The sequence below is a fragment of the Cucurbita pepo genome, chromosome 16, assembly GCF_057944985.1.
Source record: "Cucurbita pepo subsp. pepo isolate OVF chromosome 16, ASM5794498v1, whole genome shotgun sequence".
Taxonomy (NCBI): Eukaryota; Viridiplantae; Streptophyta; class Magnoliopsida; order Cucurbitales; family Cucurbitaceae; genus Cucurbita; species Cucurbita pepo.
The window spans coordinates 14,287,719-14,309,857 of record NC_141813.1 but is presented as its reverse complement, the minus strand read 5'-3'; the positions used below and the strand labels follow the sequence as shown (position 1 = coordinate 14,309,857).

General features: G+C 38.9%; 6 protein-coding genes and 1 pseudogene across 9 annotated transcripts; 5 read left to right on the top strand and 2 right to left on the bottom strand.

The window, feature by feature from the left end:
• Positions 1–603: 603 nt before the first annotated feature.
• LOC111777633 (L-ascorbate oxidase homolog) lies at positions 604–2,644 on the top strand. Its single transcript, XM_023657319.2, has 2 exons — positions 604–2,053; positions 2,140–2,644. Exons 1-2 carry the CDS (start codon positions 684–686, stop codon positions 2,438–2,440), a joined length of 1,671 nt encoding a protein of 556 aa, XP_023513087.1. The 5' UTR covers positions 604–683; the 3' UTR covers positions 2,441–2,644.
• Positions 2,645–4,032: 1,388 nt separating this feature from the next.
• Positions 4,033–6,094, top strand: LOC111777627 (L-ascorbate oxidase homolog). The gene is made up of 2 exons (XM_087118427.1): positions 4,033–5,544; positions 5,610–6,094. Exons 1-2 carry the CDS (start codon positions 4,175–4,177, stop codon positions 5,908–5,910), a joined length of 1,671 nt encoding a protein of 556 aa, XP_086974553.1. The 5' UTR covers positions 4,033–4,174; the 3' UTR covers positions 5,911–6,094.
• A 46-nt stretch (positions 6,095–6,140) lies between these two features.
• LOC111777262 (uncharacterized) lies at positions 6,141–9,797 on the bottom strand. 3 transcript variants are annotated; one of them, XM_087118430.1, is made up of 4 exons: positions 9,473–9,797; positions 8,225–8,546; positions 7,192–7,281; positions 6,425–6,842 (listed from the first exon to the last, which is right to left on the bottom strand). In XM_087118430.1, the coding sequence occupies exons 1-4, from the start codon at positions 9,514–9,516 to the stop codon at positions 6,768–6,770; spliced, it is 531 nt and encodes a 176-aa protein (XP_086974556.1). In that variant the 5' UTR covers positions 9,517–9,797; the 3' UTR covers positions 6,425–6,767. The 3 variants fall into 3 exon arrangements, with proteins under 3 accessions (XP_086974557.1, XP_086974555.1, XP_086974556.1); XM_087118431.1 differs by lacking the exons at positions 6,425–6,842; positions 9,473–9,797 and adding an exon at positions 6,141–6,387 and having other exon boundaries at positions 8,225–9,051; XM_087118429.1 differs by lacking the exon at positions 9,473–9,797 and having other exon boundaries at positions 6,424–6,842; positions 8,225–9,051.
• Positions 9,798–9,823: 26 nt separating this feature from the next.
• On the top strand, positions 9,824–11,705 carry LOC111777261 (E3 ubiquitin-protein ligase SIRP1). 2 transcript variants are annotated; one of them, XM_023656785.2, is made up of 2 exons: positions 9,824–10,039; positions 10,222–11,705. In XM_023656785.2, the coding sequence occupies exon 2, from the start codon at positions 10,395–10,397 to the stop codon at positions 11,493–11,495; it is 1,101 nt and encodes a 366-aa protein (XP_023512553.1). In that variant the 5' UTR covers positions 9,824–10,039; positions 10,222–10,394; the 3' UTR covers positions 11,496–11,705. The 2 variants fall into 2 exon arrangements, with proteins under 2 accessions (XP_023512553.1, XP_086974554.1); XM_087118428.1 differs by having other exon boundaries at positions 10,218–11,705.
• Positions 11,706–11,787: 82 nt separating this feature from the next.
• On the bottom strand, positions 11,788–14,173 carry LOC111777260 (pyruvate kinase, cytosolic isozyme). Its single transcript, XM_023656783.2, has 3 exons — positions 13,792–14,173; positions 12,984–13,445; positions 11,788–12,862 (listed from the first exon to the last, which is right to left on the bottom strand). The coding sequence occupies exons 1-3, from the start codon at positions 14,017–14,019 to the stop codon at positions 12,050–12,052; spliced, it is 1,503 nt and encodes a 500-aa protein (XP_023512551.1). The 5' UTR covers positions 14,020–14,173; the 3' UTR covers positions 11,788–12,049.
• Positions 14,174–15,851: 1,678 nt separating this feature from the next.
• On the top strand, positions 15,852–16,479 carry LOC111777683 (arabinogalactan protein 14 pseudogene; annotated as a pseudogene).
• A 2,488-nt stretch (positions 16,480–18,967) lies between these two features.
• On the top strand, positions 18,968–22,065 carry LOC111777377 (tubulin alpha-3 chain). Its single transcript, XM_023656936.2, has 5 exons — positions 18,968–19,264; positions 19,775–19,989; positions 20,068–20,267; positions 20,403–20,911; positions 21,488–22,065. Exons 1-5 carry the CDS (start codon positions 19,152–19,154, stop codon positions 21,801–21,803), a joined length of 1,353 nt encoding a protein of 450 aa, XP_023512704.1. The 5' UTR covers positions 18,968–19,151; the 3' UTR covers positions 21,804–22,065.
• The last annotated feature ends 74 nt before the right edge of the window (positions 22,066–22,139 follow it).

Genomic DNA, 22,139 nt, shown 5'->3' with positions numbered 1-22,139 from the left:
AAAAAAAAGGTAAGGTTCTATGTTGTCGAGTTATATATCTGGGAATGGTAATATTTGATGAGTCTAAACCCATTTTAATTTTTCTTCTTTTGGCCTTTCTCTTGCCATTTTAAAATATGTACTAATTTATAAGATAGTATGATATAATATGGTATGATTTTGTGTAAAAAAATGTGTCAACATTACACGATATGGCATGACTTCTCTTCTTCAACTAGCTTCTATTAATTAATTTGTTTCTTATCCAACAAAACACGAAATTTTATTAGGATACTAATGATATGCTAGTCGATAACTAAAGAGTAGGAAAGAATGACGTGATTATAAATAGAGGGAGATGGAGAGAATAAAACTTAAGAAAATTGTGTTTCTTAACCAACAAATAATAAAATAATTAAAATAAAATTGGGCGGCCAGTTGTTTTGGGGAGTTAACCGGTAATTTATAGAAGGAAATATTTTGATGTGGGGCACGTTGGCAGTATTGGAAGAAAGGAGTGGTAGGAAAATATGGACGGTTAGAGAAAAAGTTGGGGTGTTTGAATGGGTGGAAAAATGAGTTGAAGGGGTATATAAAGGAAGGATTATGGAAGCGTTAGGCAGCAGGAAGAAGACAATAACCCATCTCCTTACGATTTAGGGATACAAAGGCAAGTCCGTCGAGAAGAAGCGGTTAAAGTAGAGATGGGTAGGGTGATCTTTAGCGCGCTGCTGCAGCTTCTATGCCTCTCCAGTGTAGCAGTGTGGACGGTCCGGGGTGAAGACCCTTATTTCTTCTTCGTTTGGAACGTCTCCTACGGCACCATCTCTCCCTTGGGCGTTCCCCAGCAAGCCATTCTCATCAATGGCCAATTCCCCGGACCTAATATCAACTCCACCTCCAACAATAACGTTATCGTTAACGTCTTCAACAACCTGGACGAGCCCTTCCTTCTTCATTGGAACGGTATTCAACACAGAAAGAACTCGTGGCAAGATGGACAACTTGGAACCAATTGCCCAATCCCCCCCGGGACCAACTACACTTACCGTTTCCAAGTTAAGGACCAAATTGGAAGTTTCTTCTACTACCCATCAATTGGCCTGCACAGGGCAGCAGGAGCATTCGGCGGCCTCCGTATTAACAGTCGCTTACTCATTCCTGTCCCTTACGCTGACCCTGAAGATGACTACACTGTCCTTATTGGTGACTGGTATACCAAGAGCCACACCACTCTTAGGAAGATCTTGGATAGCGGTGGCCGCTCCATTGCTAGGCCCAACGGTGTCCTCATCAATGGCAAGATTGCGAAGGGGGACGGAACCGATGAGCCACTGTTCACCATGAAGCCTGGAAAGACCTACAAGTATCGAATTTGCAACGTGGGACTCAAGGCATCTCTCAACCTTAGATTCCAAGGCCACAGCATGAAATTAGTGGAGATGGAAGGTTCTCATACCGTTCAAAACGAGTACCAATCACTGGACGTCCACGTGGGGCAATGCTTTTCGGTGCTAGTCACGGCCGACCAAGAGCCCAAGGACTATTACCTAGTTGCATCCACTAGGTTCATTAAGAATGTTCTGGTTGGTAAGGGCATTATTCGATACACCAATGGCAAGGGTCCCGCCTCTCCTGAAATTCCAGAGGCTCCCACTGGTTGGATTTGGTCTCTCAATCAGTTTCGTTCCTTCCGCTGGAACCTTACTGCTAGTGCTGCAAGGCCTAACCCCCAAGGCTCCTACAGGTATGGTTCCATCAACATTACGCGTACCATCAAGCTATTCAATTCAGTTAGTAAGGTGGATGGTAAGTTGCGTTATGCCATTAACGGCGTCTCTCACATTGATCCTGAAACTCCATTGAAACATGCGGAGTACTTTGGAGTTGGTGATAAGGTCTTCAAATACAATATCATTTCGGATGAGGGACCACCTGAAGGCTCGACCTCAATCACTCTTGCTCCCAATGTTGTCAATGTAACCTTCCGAAACTTCGTAGAGATCATTTTTGAGAATCGTGAGAAGAGTATACAATCATGGCATTTGGATGGCTACTCTTTCTTTGCGGTTGCGTAAGTGGTCGCTTCAAATGTTTAATACAAATTTCGTAATCTCGGCTTCAACATGCCTAATAAATTCTTTATTCAATATTTTACAGCATCGAGCCTGGGAGATGGTCTCCAGAGAAACGATCCAACTACAATCTTCTAGATGCAGTGAGCAGACATACAATTCAAGTGTACCCTAATTCATGGGCAGCCATTTTCCTTACATTCGATAATGCTGGAATGTGGAATTTGAGGTCTGAGTTGATAGAAGACCGTTACTTAGGACAGCAACTTTACATCAGTGTTCTTTCACCAGCTCTCTCCCTTAGAGATGAGTACAACATCCCAGATAACGTTTTGCTTTGTGGTTTGGTGAAGGGCATGCCATTGCCCAAGCCATATTCTATTTGAGACTGTTCATCTACCCAGCAGGACCTGCACACCACCGATTAGTTTGGAGAAGCCTTTTGTTTTAGGTTTTTTTTTTTTTTTTTTTTTTTTTTTTTTTTTGAAATAAAACACATTCATTTTGCATCAATTAGGGCTTCCATATTTGGAAACATGCTTGATTCAATTGTAAACATCTTGAAATCCCAAAATTTTGTTGGGATCTTCTTCATTCTTCAACTGTTAATTGATGAGCTAAATTAAATTTATGTTAAACACATTTTCCTAACAATTTATTAATCTACTGGAGCCTTAGATCTCGAGAGGTGTGGCTCAAGGGGTGTGATAAGAATACTAAATGCTTCAACTCAAAAGCTTCTCAAGCTTACTGGACTTCTCAATGTATAAACAACAAATCCAGATGCCATCAAATAGAAAACTCATGCAAAAAAAAAAAAAAAAAAACTAATTTTATTTTTCTCAGTATTTTATCAATTTCATGTTGTATATGTTTTATAATTTATTGAATATATGAGAAATATATGAGAATTAAACACTTTTTAGGGTTAGAATTGATCTATTTAAGTTTTGGTACAATTTGAAGAACGGACTAAAATTGATACAATTTAATATGCAAATTTGGTTATTACTATTTACCGTTAAGGTGGGTTTTTTAACCTTTCATAAATTACTAACCAAAAAAATTATATATTTATTAACAAATATATTTTTAAAATTTTAAATAAAAATAAGAGATAATATAAATATTTTAATATTTTTTTCTTCATTTCTCTCTTCTTCTCCCTCTTGCTTTTTCTTTCTCCCTAGTTTTTATATCTGAGGCGAAGGGGAGGACCTCCTCCCCCATTCCAGATCTGAACGGGGAGAGAAGCACCTCTTATATATATATATAAGTTAAACGTGATCTTTCTAATGGTAAAAATAAAACAAAGAGGAGAAGAAAAAGAAAAAAGAAAGAAAAAAGAAAAGTGGTGTATAGTAATAGAGGAAGGAGGGAGAAGATATTAAAATAGTTTTTAAAAATGTAAACTTTTATAGGCTAAAATGTTGAATTTGAATGTTATTAGACTAAAGGTTTAATTTTTCCAAAATACTATTACTCAATTAAAATTAGTTTGGATCTTATATTAATTAAACTTATGAATTAAAATTTTGGTATGGCATGAAAATGTTATCAATTTTTCAATAAAAATAAACAATATTGTATTTATTTTATACAATTAATTCTAACTCTTTATATAACTACCCACCTCAAACCATGATTTGGGCATATTACTTTGAACATGAACATTAACTTAGATTACATGCTTATTAATGGCATTAGAACTTGTGTTCTACAAACTAATCATCTAACCAATATATTAAGCTTAAAGAAAAAAAAAACAAAACAAAAATAATGAGGTTTCTAAAATAAGATTCGGCCACGTGTCTCCTGAGTCCACTTGTTTCGGAGAGTGAACCACTGATTTATGGAAGGAAACAATTTGTGCGGAGAGGGATTGTTGGGAAGGAGAGGTGGGGAAATATGGATGGCAAGAAAAAGGGGGAAGTTAGAGGAAAACGTGGACGAGAGATCGAGTTTTGAAAGTATATAAACGAAGGAGCGGAAGGGTTAGACATCAAGGAAGGGTTAGACATCAAGGAAGGGAACAACAACCCATCTTGGGATACATAGCAAGCCTGCTCGACAATAAGAGCGGTGATTGGACAATAATATAAGGAAGGGGGGAGGTCGAGATGGCTGGGTTGATGTTTAACGTGCTGCTGCAGCTGCTATGCCTGTCGGGTGCAGCAATGTGGACGGTCCGTGGTGAAGACCCTTATTTCTTCTTCACATGGAACATCACCTATGGCACCATCTCTCCCTTGGGGGTCCCCCAAAAAGGCATTCTCATCAATGGCCAATTCCCCGGGCCTAATATCAACTCCACATCCAACAATAACATTGTCGTTAACGTCTTCAACAACCTGGACGAGCCCTTCCTTCTTCATTGGAGCGGTATTCAACACAGGAAGAACTCGTGGCAAGATGGAGTGCTTGGAACCAATTGCCCAATCCCACCTGGTACCAACTTCACCTACCATTTCCAAGTTAAGGATCAAATTGGGAGCTTCTTCTACTACCCATCAACTGCCATCCACAGGGCTGCGGGAGCCTTCGGTGGGCTTCGTGTTAATAGTCGCTTACTCATTCCTGTCCCTTATGCTGACCCTGAAGATGACTACACTGTCCTTGTTGGTGACTGGTACACCAAGACCCACACCGCTCTTAAGCAGACCTTGGATAGTGGCCTCTCCATCGCTAGACCCGCCGGTGTCCTCATCAACGGCAAGACTGCCAAGGGCGACGGAACCGACGAGCCACTCTTCACCATGAAGCCTGGAAAGACTTACAAATATCGAGTTTGCAATGTGGGACTGAAAACATCACTCAACTTCAGACTCCAAGGCCACAGCATGAAGTTGGTAGAGATGGAGGGGTCTCATACCGTTCAAAACGATTACCAGTCCCTTGACATCCATGTGGGACAATGCTTTTCGGTGCTAGTCACAGCCAACCAGGAGGCCAAGGATTATTTCATGGTTGCATCCACTAGGTTCACTAAGAACGTTCTTGTTGGTAAAGGCATTGTTCGATACACCAATGGCAAGGCTCCCGCCTCTCCTGACATCCCTGAAGCACCCGTAGGTTGGGCTTGGTCTCTCAATCAATTTCGTACTTTTCGTTGGAACCTCACTGCTAGTGCTGCAAGACCTAATCCCCAAGGCTCCTACCACTATGGTTCCATCAACATTACTCGCACCATCAAGCTCGTCAATTCAGCTACTCAGGTGGATGGCAAGTTGCGATATGCCATCAATGGTGTGTCTCATGTTGATCCTGAAACTCCATTGAAGCTTGCAGAGTACTTTGGTATCGCTGACAAGGTGTTCAAGTATGATACCATTTCTGATGAGGGACTACCAAAAGACGCAACCACCGTGACTACTGTTGCTCCTAATGTTGTTAATGCAACTTTCCGCAACTTTATAGAGATTATTTTTGAAAACCACGAGAAGAGCATACAATCATGGAATTTGGATGGTCACTCCTTCTTCGCTGTTGCGTAAGTATCTATAATATAACGAATTTTCAATTTTGACATCACTAATTCTTATGCAATGTTTGCAGCATTGAGCCTGGGAGATGGTCTCCACAAAAAAGATCCAACTACAATCTTCTGGACGCAGTGAGCAGGCATACAATTCAAGTCTTTCCTAAATCGTGGGCAGCCATTCTTCTTACATTAGACAATGCTGGGATGTGGAACTTGAGGTCGGAGTTGACAGAAAATCGTTATTTGGGACAACAGCTCTACCTTAGCGTTCTTTCACCAGCTCGATCCCTGAGAGATGAGTACAACATTCCAGACAACACTCTACTTTGTGGTTCGGTGGAGGGCATGCCATTACCCAAGCCATATACCATGTGACTCTATCCATCCACAACCTTCCTCACTCCAAATGTGAAAAGTATTAGACACACATAAGTAATTTGGAGAGCTTGATTTTTCATGTATGATTGTTTGGGAGTATAAAATAAAAGAACCATCTTATAATTAATTACTTTGTCCTTTTTCTCGATTTTGAGATAAAATACTTCTCTAACGTTTCTAAGGGAACTCTCCTTAATTCTAAACAATTACAATTCTGCATTCAATTTGAATTAATAGAGTTTTAGTCGATAAGGAAGCCTCTTTCTCAAGTCAATTACATGCAAAAACGAAGCCTCTTTCTCAAGTCGGATGGGGAAAATGATGGGCTCTATACTAATCTTAAACGAGTATTCATTGGGGAAAATGATGCAAACCCAGTACTCCGTCTTTGACATCACTACTCTCCTTAAGTTGACCTCAAAGCCACTAGAACTTTGATTTTGAATCATTTCTCTGATGCCCCATGAACTTTTTCTTTTAAAAAACCAACCACATCATCAAACAAAACATATAAACTAAGTTGATAGGTCACAGTAAAGAGGCAAAAACAATACAAAGAAAACCATGAAGAGAAAGTAAAACGACATCAATTGTTACAAAATTCTGTAAATTAAGAATATGCAGTAGAAGTATAATATTGAATAAAAGCATTCATAAACCAAGTAACTAAGATTGTTCAAATGGGTTATGAGCTGCAATTCATCCTTGTATATAGATGAAATTTAATAAAAACAGTGATGGATCAACAAAACACTAGAGAATGTAGGACATTCAAAAAAAATATTGAAAAACTTCAGACTCAAGGCTGCACTTCTTTTCCAAAAGATTCAACAACTAAGCATTCTACATAATATTTAGTACTGGCGACAGGATGTGAGATCATGCGTAAAGATCAAAGCCTTATCACCAGCCAAGTTTGTTCCATCATTCTATAAATCGCAGACAAAAGAATTAATAATAAAGTCATTCCAGTCTCTCATTTACCATGTCCTCCCACTGATATTTATTTTTAACCAGAAATTAAAAATAGAAAAAATAAAAAAATAAATAATCATTTAATAAAGGAAAAAATGACTGATGCTCTAAAGATACAAACTCCACTAGAGAGAAAAGGCAAAGATTTTAAAAGAAACAGCTGAGGCAAACCAGTACATTGACCCACTTCCTATCATCCAGTGAAATATACAAACACAATAATATTTGGCCAGGAAGAGTAAAAATAATTCTATAAGCCTAAGGAAGCTAACAGGTTTGATTGTCTGAGATAAGGAAACTCACATCAGCTACTTGGAAATGTCTGGACAGCTTTGATCGAGATACATCTGGCCCAGAAGTAGAACTATTATCACCATTACCGAAATGGGAGATCTGCAGACAAAACAGCAAGAATTGATGCTATAATCGGTCGATTACTGCTGATAAAAAACAATAAAAGATGCAAAAAGAGGAAGTCAATTTACATCCTCTTGGTTATCTTTCGGAGGCTATCACCTTAGCCTACCAAGATCGAAAGACAAAATTAGCAAAAAACAGTCGAGACTTGCCAAAGAAGGAATACTTGGAAGCAACAGCAAGGTCAAAGGAGAAATACAATCGATGCCGCAAACAATCTTGCACAAGGAACTTCCTTGTGCAACAAACCAAAAAGGACAAAATCCCAATCAATAACACCATCCAATATAGATTTGGAAGGTGGTAGTTCAAAGAAAAAAATCTAATTCTTATAACCGACCTACTCTTGACAAGTGTTTTTGGTGTAAACAGCAGTAACAACTTTTTAAGGAATGTGCCCAATGAAGGACTGCCAATTTAAGAATTGGAGGATGAAGGCAATGAGGAACACTTGAACAACTCAGATAATGTTAGCTAGCGTGTCCATGTCCAACACTTGTTGAACACGTATCCAACATTTGTTACTACAATAGATGTGTTAAGACACTAGAACAAAGTCAAAATAGGTCCACCATTTGTTAGACATGCATCAAACACTTGTTAAGTATACTATAGACAAATATAATATAAAAAAAAAAAAAAAAAAAAAATTGGTGAAATACATCAAATTAATTTTTTAAGCATATAAATGTGTAAACTCATTGACTTTCAATTTTCTTTTTTTAAACATGATATATTTTTTTTAAAAAATGTATATTTTAAAAAATGTGTCATTTTCGTGAAAAAGATACCGTGGAAAACCAAATACTTGTAAAATATAAAATGAAGCAATGATAGCTAGCAGATTTAGAACTAGTAAATGGATGACAACAGATCAGAACGGGTGCAAGCAGGAGTGCATAAAAACTTGATACATTACCCCAGACAAACATTTACTATCATGACCATCTTCGAATAGGGACGAGCAATAAGTTGGATCATAGATAGAGCCCCCTATCGTATCATCAGAACCTGAGGGTTGTCTAACTACAACAGAAGTAGCGGGGCTAAGAAAACTATTTCTCAAATCATAATCTGCCTCTCGGGGAACTGGAGTTTCCATATATGAAATCCCCAATCTGTAAATTTGAATCCACAGTAGTGAAGACGATAGTCTAACAGCAAAACCAATAATTTGCATAGCCAGAGTAAGCTTCACTGAAAAGGTAAAAAGGGGTCCATATTGCTTGGATGAAACGTTCCTGCATATAGGCAACCTTTCATTCAAATTACAGGGTAAAACAGCGGTCAACACCATGCATCAATTTAGAAGCTCATTATGCACATGCGCACTTAATGAACATTGGAAAAGAAAAGGCAGGCAAGAAGATTGGTGTCAGGACAACGGAGAATGCATTGCAAAAATAGAGTATTATATATTTATAGATATATATATATATATATATATATATATATATATATATATATATATATATATATATTAATTTAGATTGGGTGATGGCTTGCAGTAGAAAATGATAAAGCGTACAAGTGATGTTGTTGCAACTATACAAGATCAAAGCTTCATTCAAAATCTCTTTTCATTAATCATAGCTGATTCAAAATCCTATTTTTTCAGAAATTAGAGAAACAACCAAGAGTGTAAAGTTTCTGCGTAAATTGAATTAGCTTCATCTATCTGATGATAAACTACAGTGCAGCCACGGACCAGTGTCAAAGATGAAACAATGAGGAAGGTTTATCATGATTTTATCCAAGTAGTTATAGAAAGGAAAGGAAAAGCATTGGTAAAGAGTTGGAGGGCGGATAGGGTACCTATTGGGTATCGTATGAAGCATATGAATATGAAAAATAGAATTATAATGTAACACAAACTTGTTTTGAATGAGTCCCTTCTAATTTTACTCTTTGAACAAGCGCCAAGCAGTCGAGACTCCCATTCCCAGAAACAAACTAAACATTCTAAAACAAGGGAGAGGGAGAGAAGAGCATATGTACGGCTACCAAAGCGAACAATGCGATCACCAAATTTATAAGCAATGCCCCTAGGGATCCAATCAATGCGCACCCGATCTTTCTCATATGTATTTACAAAAAATAGATTAAGATTAAGAACTGAAAATAGAGATAACAAAGAATGATAGTTCCGATGGGGGAAAGAATGCACCTGGATATAAATGAGAATGAGTGCGAAAGACTGAAGCCTAACATAATCACGAAACCATGGCCGAAGTCGATCTCTCAATGAATTGCAAAGCATCATATGGTTTTCTTTGAAATGGGAAGCTTAAATTATTACTGAAAAATAACAATAAATGTTACTCATAAAGATAAAACACGAGGGTAATGTGAGAATGTGGCAAATAAAGATTGGATGGTCGGAAAATTTCAGAGAGAGAAATTGAGAAAATAAATATAAAAAAAAAAAAATAGTAAAATAAATGCAATAAAGGGGGAGAGAGGGAAAGGGAGAGTTTGAAGAAGCGGATAGGAAGGGTAGGAAGGGTCGGGGTGCCAGAGAAAGAGAGGGAGAGAGAATCCTTTCTATTTACTTTTTTGTTTCCTTGAATTCTGTCTCTCTCTGTCTCTCTCTCTCTCCAGTTCGCGACGGCCTCCCTCCCCTTCCCCTTTTCCACTTCCACCCAATTCTATTCATTCCATTTCAATTCGCCGGTTGCGATCGGAGCAAACGCACAGATTCCTTGAGTTCCTCAACCTACGCTTCGGCTTTCAAGTAACTCCTTTTTCTTCTTCATCTTCTTCCTCGTTTTCCTCCGATCCTTCATGATATTGCTTGCCATACTAATTAACAGTTTTCCTCCCATCCTTCATGATATTGTTTTCAAGTTTTTGTGTATTCCACATCACATCTGATCTGACGATTTTTTGTTTTCTTCTTTTCCCGCGATGAGCTAGCTACATTCGATTTGGGATCATCCTGTTCTCTTTCGAAAATTGAATAGCTGAAGGTTGTGGTTTCTATCGGAGGTTATCATCCTGCAATACAATACAATACAATACAATACAATACAATACGATACAATATAAGAGGAAACGGTGAAAGTAAGTACCAACACAACACACCGAGGATGGACGAGTCAATTCCAACAAGATATTGGTGTCACATGTGTTCTCAAATGGTGAATCCCATCGTTGACGTGGAAATTAAATGCCCTTTCTGCCGTAGTGGCTTTGTTGAAGAGATGGGAAACGGTGTGTCCAGCGAAAATAATGGTAATAATAATAATAATAGTAATAATGCGCTTGAATCCGATTTTGGATCGGAGCGAGCTTTGTCCCTCTGGGCCCCGATACTGCTGGGTATGATGGGAAATCCCCGTGGGCGTCGTAGATTCAGGCATCTAGAGTTTGACGAAGATGATGATGATAATAATGATCAGGAGCATGGGGATGGGGAGGGGAACCGTGTGAGTAGTGAGCCGACTGAGCTTGATTCGGTCATTAGGAGGAGGAGGAGAAGTTCGGCTACCATTCTACAGTTGCTCCAAGGTATCAGAGCTGGAATGGCAACTGGTGAATCAGAGAATAGTTACGAGGGAGAGAGGAGCAGAGAAAGAGAAAGAGAAAGAGAAAGAGAACGAGAACGAGAAAGAGAGCGGGTTATCCTTATAAATCCTTTCAACCAGACCATTGTAGTTCAAGGAGGTGAGAGTCAAAATCATAACGCTATAGGGTCGCTGGGTGATTATTTCGTAGGACCTGGTTTGGATTTGTTATTGCAACATCTAGCCGAGAATGATCCCAACAGATATGGCACTCCACCAGCCCAGAAGGAGGCAGTTGATGCGCTGCCCACGGTGAGAGTTGAATGCGGGGATAATCGTCTGCAATGTTCGGTGTGTTTGGATGAGTTTGAGATGGATGAAGAAGCCAAGGAGATGCCTTGTAAGCATAAGTTTCATTCAGGGTGTATTCTGCCGTGGCTGGAGCTGCATAGTTCCTGCCCAGTTTGTAGGCATCAATTGCCTGCGGATGAGTCCAAGCGTGATGCGGATGGTGGGTCGGCTAGGTTTATGGGTAGTGGCAGTGGGGAAATTGATGGGAGAAACGCATCTGGGACTGGGAGAAGGTTTTCGTTTCCATGGCCATTCAATGGCTTGTTTTCTTCGCAAGGAAACTCCTCGGGAGGAAGTGAAAGTGAGTCTCAAAGGGATCACACATCCATTTGAATATCTGTGTTTGATATGCTCTGCTTCGCTTCTGCCCTGCTTGCTTATGTATGTGTATGTATGTATGTATGTATGTTATACTTATACTGTACTATGCAGATGTTTTGCCTCCTACTACCCTTAGAACAATCTGTCTTCTTCTTCTTCTTCTTCTTCTTCTTCCTCTTCCAATTTTACCAACATTTTGTATATGTTATGCCTTTTCACTTCGCCCCTGCTTTCATTGCTATTCTTTCACATCCAATAACAACTACGTATGTATGTATGCAAAAGCTGGAGGCATCCCTTCTAATTCTACAGAGAAGATGCCAAGGCAAGAGGCACCGGTTTATTGATGAACAGAAGAACATAATTATTTCAAAATAAAGATAGTGTTTGGTTTCCAATAACACGACATTTGTCCGTGTCACGGAAAGAAATAGAGATGTTAGTTATAAAGTGGTGATCTCTACAAACCCGAAAACAATGAAGAAAATGAAGAGCAATTATTGGATGATTTAATCTGTGCTCGTGGTGAATAGCAAGCAAAAGAATGAACTTCACTACTACTACTACTACTTCACTGTCAATATCTTGATAACAGAAGCTGTTCCAACGCGATGAAGAGCCACGATAGAATCTCCATTTTTGCAGAGGCCCTTTGACTTTGCATGCTGAATAGCAAACTCTATTGCTTCTTCCGTTGTCTCTGCATGAGACGACCTTGCTGATGCTGTGCTAAGAACCGGTACCAAGCCACGAAAAATTAAGCTATGCCTTGCTGGAGCTTCATCACTGCACGACCAATCAAACGAATCTGTCTTGATCTCGGGGACAACTACAGACAAGATGGGCGTTCCTGGCCTATACTTGGCCACCAATTTTGCGGTGCTTCCTCCTCTAGTTAGGACAAGTATAAGAGCTGCCTTCGCTGAGTTTGCAGTCCTAACAGCTGAAGATGCCAGGCTTTCTAATGGGCTCATGGGAACTGGCGAGTGTTCCATAATTCTTTTAAACACATCTCCATAATCAAGGGTGCTTTCAGCTTCAACACATATTTTTGCCATTGTTCTAACAGCAAGTTCTGGATATGCTCCAGCAGCCGTTTCGCCACTTAACATTACGCAATCTGTCCCATCAAGAACAGCATTCGCAACATCAGTGGCTTCGGCTCTGGTTGGCCTTGGTGATTTAATCATCGATTCCAGCATCTGTGTGGCTGTGACAACAGGTTTTCCTTGGATGTTGCACTTGTATATCATCACTTTCTGCGCCAGAAATATCTTCTCAATTGGAATTTCCATTCCCAAGTCACCACGTGCCACCATGAATGCATCTGAATTGGCCAGTATGTCGTCAAAATTTGCCACACCTTCTTGATTCTCAACCTGTGAGTCAAATTCCAGATAAGATACATAACAGGGCTGAAATTACTTTGACTACAAAACATTTGTGCTGCATGATTTTCTTTTTTAGTGCATTTTAGCATTTCACCGTAACTGAATGTACCTTTGACATGAGAAGAATAGTTTTGGCATGCTTTCCAAGCAACTTCCGGACCTGTACAAGATCAGAACCTTTCCGAACAAAAGATAGAGCAATCATATCAATTTTATTAGGAACTCCCCATTCAAGTATATCTTCCTTATCTTTATCTGTTAGGGTAGGGAGATCCACTATAACTCCAGGCAGGTTAACATTTTTTCTTTCACCAAGAACTGCAGAGTTCTCACAGCGACATCGTACCAAACCCAATTTTTTGTCACAAGACAGAACTTTAAATGAGATTGTACCATCTGAACAAAGTATTACGCTTCCTGGCTTTACATCCTCAGCTAACTTTTTGTAGCTCATACATATCATATTTTCATCACCCTTCAAGCTGTAGTCGGTGGATATAATTATCTCCTGCTCCTGTTTTAGTTGGATGGGTTTGCCATCTTTCAAAAATCCAGTTCGAATTTCCGGGCCCTGTTTTCAATTAAAAGTCAAACATAAATTAAACTTCATCAGTGAAGAACAATTGCTTTCATGCATTCCTTAAAACCCTAATGTAGCTGTTTTAGTCTTAAGAAAATAAGTTTCCCAAGTGCAGATCATCGATAAAAGATATGAAACAGAAATCAGGAGAGCAATCGTTCCTCGGTCTGAGGAAAGCTCAGAGAACTAAACAGGAGTAGCAGGATTCAAACCTTCACAAATCAGGAGAGATATTGTTTAGTTTTCTATTCCTGTTTGAATCCTGTTGATATTGTCCAGTTTAGACATAAACCATCGTAATTTTAGTTTTATTTTTGGAAAGTAGGATGAGAGAAACCTTAGTGTCAAGCATGACGGCGCAGAGAATACCAGTTTCCTCCATAGCGGCCCTGAGATTGTCGAGGGTCTCCTGGTGATAGGCGTGGGATCCGTGAGAGAAGTTGAAACGAGCAACATTCATTCCAGCTTTCAAGAGCTTTTCGATGATGGGCACAGACCTGGATGCCGGCCCCAGGGTGCAAACTATCTTAGTTTTGGGTTTCTTCTCAATCACTAATCCCTCCATTTCTTATGGTTGATTCTGAATATGAAAGATGAACAGAGATGGGAAGTAAACGAAAAAGGGATTAAATCTATCCCGGAGGAGGAAGAAGAAGATCCAGAAAAAGTGCAGAAAGGAAATGGGCGGACTTTTTATCGGATAGAAGATATGGGAAAGGCCTTGATTGAATGTTGAGGCTGAGGAACAGGGACAAAGGCTGATTTATTAACGGTGCCGATAACCTTTCAATTTAAAAAATAAAAATAGATGAAGAAAATCGATTTGAACCCCCAACTTGTGGTATCAATTTGGAATTTAAATTAAACTTCCAACTTAAATGATTAAAATTAAATTTAAGCATTAATCATAAACACGAACAAGGCAATAAAAAGGAGGAATTTTTTTTGGAGTTGGAAAAGGCAATAAAAAAACACGGGAAAAGCGAGATCGTAAGATTTTCTTAGTCGTTTCTCCATGCCGCAGTTTTTAAATTCATGAAGAACTCATATAAGTAGCATAGTTGAGTAGTGAAAGAAATATTTGGGTTGTTTATTTGGCGTAGGATCCAGATGAGGGACACTGGTGGATGCAATTTGGCAATGAGTATGTGTTGGGATATTGGCCGTCTTTCTTATTCTTGTACCTGGCTGACAGTGCCTCCATGATTGAGTGGGGAGGGGAGGTTGTGAATTCCGAGGCTGGTGGACTGCACACCTTAACCCAGATGGGCAGTGGTCATTTTCCTGAAGAGGGATTTGGGAAGGCAAGTTATTTTAGGAACATTCAAGTTGTTGACAGCTCTAACAATCTCAAAGCTCCCCAAAGGGATTGGTACTTTTACACAGAAATCCAACTGCTATGGTGTCCAAACCGGATACAGTGGGGATTGGGGCCATTACTTTTACTATGGAGGCCCTAGCAGAAACCAAAACTGCCCATGAGGGCTACCACTTTCCTCTCCTTTGTAAAAATATGAGCTTTCTATAGTGTGAAGTTTTGGGTCTTCCTTTAATAATCTTGTTTAGTCCTCAATGGATGAAGTGTGATGCTTTTGATGCAACAAAGCCTTTTTGTTTTTCTTTTCTTTTTTTGGTTCATAAAGAAAGGAGTGCACAAAGGTTGATATTTGTTGTTTAAAGTTATGAAATTCGGTGACTCGTGAACAGCAATCAAAGAAATGGTTTGAGTACCGTTTAGATCTATGTTGTTCATCCAACACTAAAGATTATGCTCGATTTTCATCTTCAGCGTTCTCAAAAAATGAAGAGTGCATATGGCTCTTTCTAATGGTTAGAATCAAGATTGTTAGAACAATTACAAATAACAAAGAAATTTGGAATAAATGTTGAGAAAGAAACACGTAAATAGTGAGGTATTAAACTGAAATGTGTAACTCAAACTACTCTATACTAAAAGTTGAGTTTAAGACAATATCTCTCTTTGCTAATTGTTCTTGAAAGAGAGTAGAGAGGACAAGATCGATAATGTTGGGTAAAAATTTTTTTGTGATCAAGGTACTTGTAGGATTGTTTAGATCTAAGATTTTAATAATAAAAAAATAAGTAATCAAAACTATAAACTTTTAACCTATGTATTTAAAAATTTAATATGTTAAAAAAATTCATTTAAAATATATTAAATATTGAAGAATTGCACACTATACTTCCAATTGTCCCCTAAACTGAATTTGGTTCATGAGGAATTTAATGTTAAAAGTAAAAAACCAAGGCAAATACATTTCCTTTGGTAAAAAAAAAAAAAAAAAAAAAAGAAAGAGAGAGAGAGACAGAAGTCGATTTTAAAAGGTGATATAACAGCCAAATTCCAAACCAACTTCGAGAAAACATGCTAAGAATGAGGGGTTGATATTGTAAATAAAACAGAAACCATAGGCGAGGAGGGAAAAAGAAAAAAGGACAAAAACAGAGACAGCAAAACACGGGGTCCTGCACCCACAGATAGATAGCTAGCTGTAACAGTTAGCGTATGGTAAGGTAAAGCAACCAATCAAAACCACCCTGTTCCTGTCTCTATCTCTGTCTCTGTCTCTCGAGTTGAAGCTTGCATCATAAATAGGCTCTTCTTCCCTCCCAATTCCCATGCCCCATTGCCCTTCATCTTCAATTCAATTCAATACAAGGAACTCTGCAACTCTCCTCACACATATCATTCATTCATTCAGCAATGGAGGCAATCAAGTTGAAGCTCCTCCTCGTAATGCTGCTGGTGGCCTTTGCTGCCACCACTGCCCAACCTGCTGCACCGTCTGAGGCTCCTGCTCCTGCCTCTGATGCTCCTCTCTTTTACCCCACCTTCTTTGCTTCTCTTTCTGCTCTTGTTTTTGCCTTCTTCCTTTAAACTTTAAAGTTCAATCCGCATTGCTTCTGTCGCTCTCATCATCATTATGCCTTTTCCTTGCTTCTGATTGTATATCTTCTGCCATTTCATAATTTCTTCTAATGAAGCTATATTCTTTCTTATAAATGCTGATGTGATTGTCTGTGGCTGATGACAACAAAGACCCCATAACATATCAGGAAACATTTAGTTCTAAGACCCTAAATCAAACATGAACGATTCACACTGGCAGATTAGCCGCTTCCTCCATACGTTAATTTCATATCATTCAAATATCTCGATAAAAATAGAATTGGTGGGGTAATGGTTTAAAGAACTCCGTGGTTTTCCCCAGCGAGAATTTGGTACATTCTAATTATAGTAGCAATCCTATACCCGCCTCCTACCTCTATCAGTCTTGCACCTTACAACCATGTTAGCACAGAACTATATAATTAAGACGCTTTTAAACTCAAGGCGACGAATCTGTATTCAAAGAAAGTAAGAATACCACATGGCCAAAGAACCACAAGGAAAAAAACCTTTGTTTTTTAAGCCTGATATCAACTTGGAAAGGGATATTCATCATCTCGGTCAGTCCTTCAAAACCCAAAGAATTTTTCCACCTTTTGAATCTGGTTTAGGAAAATCCAAGTCATCTACCATCTACCACAAGTATCTGTTGGATAAATTCTTGTGGTTTAATTAAACCTTATTTTTTTTGTTAAAGTGATTCCTATTTCTAACACAAATTAAGTGATTCCTATTTCTTTTCCGCTTTTAGGATATGTTATTCTTTAAATATGCTAATTGAATAATAAACTGCAATCTAGTCTTGCGCGCAAATATTCTCTCTCTTTGTTTCCGTTCTTTTCTTCTTCCCAGAGTTTTCCTTCGACCGTTTTTTACTTCATCGATAAATTTTTCTCGATTCTCAGAAGTCAATTTCAGTTAATTATCTTAAATATGGTATCCTAAGCACAGACAGACCAATGATATGGGGGACAATTCTCACGCAGTACACTGGAAATCCAGTTTAAAACTTTAACGGCCCTCCTCCCTTGAGAGTTTTCATGGCACAATCTAAGGAACCAGAGTACGGAAATTTTCCAGAAGAATTCTTATGTTGAATTGCTTATTGCCTCTCAAGCAATATAAGCTAAGCTGGTAATACTGAAGATGTGAACAGTACGTTCAACTCCTTAGGGTAGAGTAGAAGCAGCAAAGAAAGTCTGTGGATTACCACAATACGACATGCTACCGAATCATAAATCTAATATCTAAAAACTGAAACAGCATAGGAATAAGAACAAAAAAAAAAACAAAAAAAACATTTAGATCCTCTCATTAAACTAAATTTCATATCCAAGAGAGCTAATTAATCACTTACTTACAGTTCGACCTCTCTCAAAATTGCCTATTATTCCACAGAGACCTTGCCAAAATTAACATAGAGATGTTACAACTAATAGGAATCCAATCATTTAATGACCAACAATGATTAGGGTTAAGTTATCAGCAATTGTTTTTGAACAAAGACAAACTGTGCACACGTGAAAATGATATGAATAGGTTATTACTAAGAGAGATAGCAAAAGAGGATAAACTGATGAGAAAAGTTATATTCCTCTGCACGCGGCTGCCTACGCTTAGTATGCAAAGGTGACCATTCAAGTAACCGAGTAATACAGACAATAAATCGTACAGAAAGAAAAATGTAAATAACAGCATTAGAGTAGAAGCAGCAATGAAAGAGAAGGCATTGGCATTTGACGTAAGGAATTAAGAGAGAGATGAAAAGGAGAAGGATGGAAGTAGAGTACCTTGAATGACGCAGGTAGCAAGCATACCGGAGACACCGCCATTAACAAAGGGCTTGACAGTGGGCCAAACAGCGGCGGACATGAGCTTCCAATCGGCAGCCATTGGTGAGAGCAGAGGAGGAAGCGGGAGTGGAGGATTCTCTACTCGGGAAAACTAAAGGCCCAAACCGTTTCGTCCCTTTTCTTTCCCATCCATCAATTATGCGCGCTATTACCATTACTCTGTGCCTCTATTGTGTCTTATTATTTTTAATTCATTTCATTTTTAGTATATAACAATTGGTTGATTCTGAATTGTATTTTTGTATTTTTGTATTTAAAAAAAAAAGTGAAGAAATAAAAACAACAATAATAATAATAATTTAATAAATAATAAAAAGTGAGGCCCCAGGCCTTCAGTATTACAACTCATGTAGCAGGTGAGCATCCAGTACAGCTATGCCCATGCATACTCATATAATTGATTGATTAATTATATATGACATAATTCAATTTAATTTTTTTAGGTATAAAAAAATGTAGACAAATTTAATAAAAGATTTAAAAAAAAAATATAAAATTAGAGACTAAAATTCAAGCCCTAGTGAAATAAAATGAAATATATTATATCCAAAAACCAAGCTTACACACATCACATGGTCGCTCATCACTGGTTCCCTGGCGAAGGCGTTTTGTCACAACTACCCTCTTCATCTCCAAAAATTTCCATTTATGGGTTAGCTCGGAAGGGGTAAAATTGTCATAAGGTTTAATAAGATTGGAGGGAACGGGAGAGCTGGGGACCCATGGAAAGCCTGGCGCGCCTTCCCCTGTATTACAGTTGCGGATGCGAATCGGTTATCAAATCCGGTTTTGTTTCGCCATTAAAGCCTCTGCTTAAATCCGACACCAACTCCGACGTTGCTCTTCGCTCCTTGCTCTATTCCTTGTTCCTACAACTCTCCGATCGCTGTCTCCGTTTTCTGTATTCACAGACGCAAGCTCACGTAGGGGAAGATGAGGGAGATCATAAGCATCCACATTGGACAGGCTGGGATTCAGGTCGGCAATTCTTGCTGGGAGCTCTATTGCCTCGAACATGGCATTCAGCCCGATGGTATGATGCCCAGGTACTGCTTTATCCATCTTCATCTCTCCACCCTTCCGCATTTCTATTCTTTCCTTCCTCATTCCCCGTCTTTAAAACTCGCTTTTGATTTTTTTTGTTTCCTACCGTTTCTGTTCTCTCTCATTTTGTGTCCTCGACGAATCTCGAAAGACTAAACACGTTCCTACCTTTGTCTTTAGTCTTTGATCATCAAATTTGGGTATTTTGTGTGCTACTTTGCATCGTACCTAATCTGTTGTCTAATTTCTCATAGGGTCTTCTGGAGTTAATTCTTTCCTACAAATTTTTATAGCCCTAGGGACATTTTTCAAACGAATTCGACGACCAATTTGATATTTCGTTTATTTTGGTGCCGAAGATTTATATGTGCGTGAAGAGTTAATCCTTGGCGGCAATTCTTTTTCGTGTTTCGTTTTTCTTTTCACTTCGTGGGAGTCAAAATTAATTACATTAAACAATTTGAACTTCCGCTTTTTATCTATTAAATGAAAGCTTGTGTTTTCTTTTTCAGTGATACCTCCGAAGGTGTTGCACACGACGCTTTTAATACATTCTTTAGTGAGACCGGTTCAGGCAAGCATGTGCCTCGGGCTATATTTGTTGATTTAGAACCAACGGTGATTGATGAAGTTAGAACCGGAACCTACCGACAGCTCTTTCATCCGGAGCAATTGATATCTGGAAAAGAAGATGCTGCCAATAATTTTGCTCGAGGACACTACACAGGTGACTGATGTTGATTTGTGGATTCTTAGTTGACCTTTTATTTTTGTCACTCTGTTTGACGTACCTTTTATTTTATAGTTGGAAAGGAAATTGTAGATCTCTGTCTTGACCGGATCAGAAAACTGGCTGATAACTGTACCGGGTTACAAGGGTTTCTAGTCTTTAATGCTGTTGGCGGTGGCACTGGTTCTGGTTTGGGTTCATTGTTGCTAGAGCGTTTGTCAGTGGATTATGGGAAGAAATCAAAGCTTGGTTTCACCATCTACCCATCTCCTCAGGTACTGACGATTCAAATGTGAATTAACCAAAACATTTTGATTATTTTAAGAGGAAGAACCACTCGAATGGCCATTCTGGGATAATCAGGAAATTGTTGTTTGTCTCAACAATTTTGGGCTCTGATTCAATTGCAGGTTTCAACTGCTGTCGTGGAGCCTTACAACAGCGTTCTTTCCACTCATTCCCTTCTTGAGCATACGGATGTTGCTGTTCTTCTAGACAATGAAGCTATCTACGACATTTGTAGGAGATCTCTGGATATTGATAGACCTACATATACCAACTTGAATAGGTTGATATCTCAAATCATTTCATCCTTGACCACTTCATTGAGATTTGATGGAGCCATCAACGTGGACATAACAGAGTTCCAGACGAACCTTGTACCATATCCTCGTATCCATTTCATGCTCTCCTCATATGCTCCAGTTATCTCAGCAGAGAAGGCTTACCATGAACAGCTATCCGTACCTGAGATCACAAATGCAGTTTTTGAGCCTTCGAGCATGATGGCAAAATGTGATCCTAGGCATGGGAAATACATGGCTTGTTGCTTAATGTACCGAGGAGATGTTGTACCTAAAGATGTCAATGCTGCTGTTGCCACCATTAAGACAAAGCGCACCGTGCAGTTTGTTGACTGGTAAGTGGAAGAAATGTGTTGTTTATTTTGGGAAGTTTTAAAGCTTATCCAGGAAAATTAGGAGCCACTCTCAGTTGCCTCGGGGATTGTTTTTGGTAATTCGTTTCTTATAGTAGCTTTTGAGAACTAATTTGTAGAATGATGGAGGTGACTTCTAAAAGTTGGATTATTATAGGTCGGGAATATGGAGATTACTAAGCTTCTGAAATAATCATTCACAAGCTGGTAGTAAAGGAAGAACAGCTCAGTTGATCTGTAAATATATAAACTAAAAAAAGACCATCAGAACTCGGGGAAAACAACCTTTAGAGAAAAGTAAATCTACCAAGTTCTGCCTCCCTTTCCCAATTAATAGATGAAATTGTTCTTGTCATATATCACGAAGAATAAGGAATTTGTTGATAGTGAGAGCACATTACTTTCAGGCATGGTCATCTCCATGTTCATTCTAGATTGGAGCAGGTTTAAGTTAAAGTTATCTTGGCGGATGCAAGATTTGGCCTCAAGGGCATTGTCATTTGAACATTAATTTGATTTTGGATTCTAGAAAAACTTGATAATGGATCTGTTTTGTAGGTGTCCAACTGGCTTCAAATGTGGTATAAACTACCAGCCTCCAACAGTTGTACCAGGTGGTGATTTGGCCTTGGTGCAGAGAGCTGTTTGCATGATCAGCAATAACACAGCAGTAGCTGAGGTGTTCTCTCGCATCGACCATAAATTTGACCTGATGTATGCAAAGAGAGCATTTGTTCACTGGTATGTCGGTGAGGGCATGGAAGAAGGGGAGTTCTCAGAGGCGCGGGAAGATCTGGCTGCTCTCGAAAAAGACTATGAAGAAGTTGGCGCTGAAGGTGCAGATGATGATGATGAGGAAGGTGAAGATTACTAAAGTGTGCATGGTACTATTATCCTGATAATTTCTTGTCTAGTTCAAAAGCCTGCCGTTTTCATTTCCATAAGCGATTCTGTTTTGTCTTGGAGTAAATTTCCATTACGTATCTTTGTGGCTCTTTGTATGAAATCAGGAATATGTACGCCAGTGTTTCGACTGTAATTCTATCTTTGCTTGAGTTGTGGATGGATTGATATTGTAATAGACAATATCACAAGTTGTACATGTGTTTTTATAATATGAAAAAGTTGTACATGTATGAGCGCATTGGGTGCTGCCTGCTTGTTTGATTTTCTTTTGCCTTATCAGCTGCATTCAAATAGCAGTAGAAAG

Excerpts from the sequence above, each read along its gene's own strand:
- LOC111777633 (XM_023657319.2), top strand. The coding sequence starts at position 684 with ATGGGTAGGGTGATCTTTAGCGCGCTGCTGCAGCTTCTATGCCTCTCC. Across the intron at positions 2,054-2,139 it reads TACTCTTTCTTTGCGGTTGC|CATCGAGCCTGGGAGATGGT; the intron begins GTAAGTGGTCGC and ends AATATTTTACAG.
- LOC111777627 (XM_087118427.1), top strand. The coding sequence starts at position 4,175 with ATGGCTGGGTTGATGTTTAACGTGCTGCTGCAGCTGCTATGCCTGTCG. Across the intron at positions 5,545-5,609 it reads CACTCCTTCTTCGCTGTTGC|CATTGAGCCTGGGAGATGGT; the intron begins GTAAGTATCTAT and ends CAATGTTTGCAG.
- LOC111777262 (XM_087118429.1), bottom strand. The coding sequence starts at position 8,602 with ATGGTGTTGACCGCTGTTTTACCCTGTAATTTGAATGAAAGGTTGCCT. Across the intron at positions 7,282-8,224 it reads ATAGTAAATGTTTGTCTGGG|ATCTCCCATTTCGGTAATGG; the intron begins GTAATGTATCAA and ends TTTTGTCTGCAG. Across the intron at positions 6,843-7,191 it reads GACATTTCCAAGTAGCTGAT|AATGATGGAACAAACTTGGC; the intron begins GTGAGTTTCCTT and ends TGCGATTTATAG.
- LOC111777261 (XM_023656785.2), top strand. The coding sequence starts at position 10,395 with ATGGACGAGTCAATTCCAACAAGATATTGGTGTCACATGTGTTCTCAA.
- LOC111777260 (XM_023656783.2), bottom strand. The coding sequence starts at position 14,019 with ATGGAGGGATTAGTGATTGAGAAGAAACCCAAAACTAAGATAGTTTGC. Across the intron at positions 13,446-13,791 it reads CCGTCATGCTTGACACTAAG|GGCCCGGAAATTCGAACTGG; the intron begins GTTTCTCTCATC and ends AATTGAAAACAG. Across the intron at positions 12,863-12,983 it reads CTATTCTTCTCATGTCAAAG|GTTGAGAATCAAGAAGGTGT; the intron begins GTACATTCAGTT and ends TTTGACTCACAG.
- LOC111777377 (XM_023656936.2), top strand. The coding sequence starts at position 19,152 with ATGAGGGAGATCATAAGCATCCACATTGGACAGGCTGGGATTCAGGTC. Across the intron at positions 19,265-19,774 it reads CCCGATGGTATGATGCCCAG|TGATACCTCCGAAGGTGTTG; the intron begins GTACTGCTTTAT and ends TTTCTTTTTCAG. Across the intron at positions 20,268-20,402 it reads CCATCTACCCATCTCCTCAG|GTTTCAACTGCTGTCGTGGA; the intron begins GTACTGACGATT and ends ATTCAATTGCAG.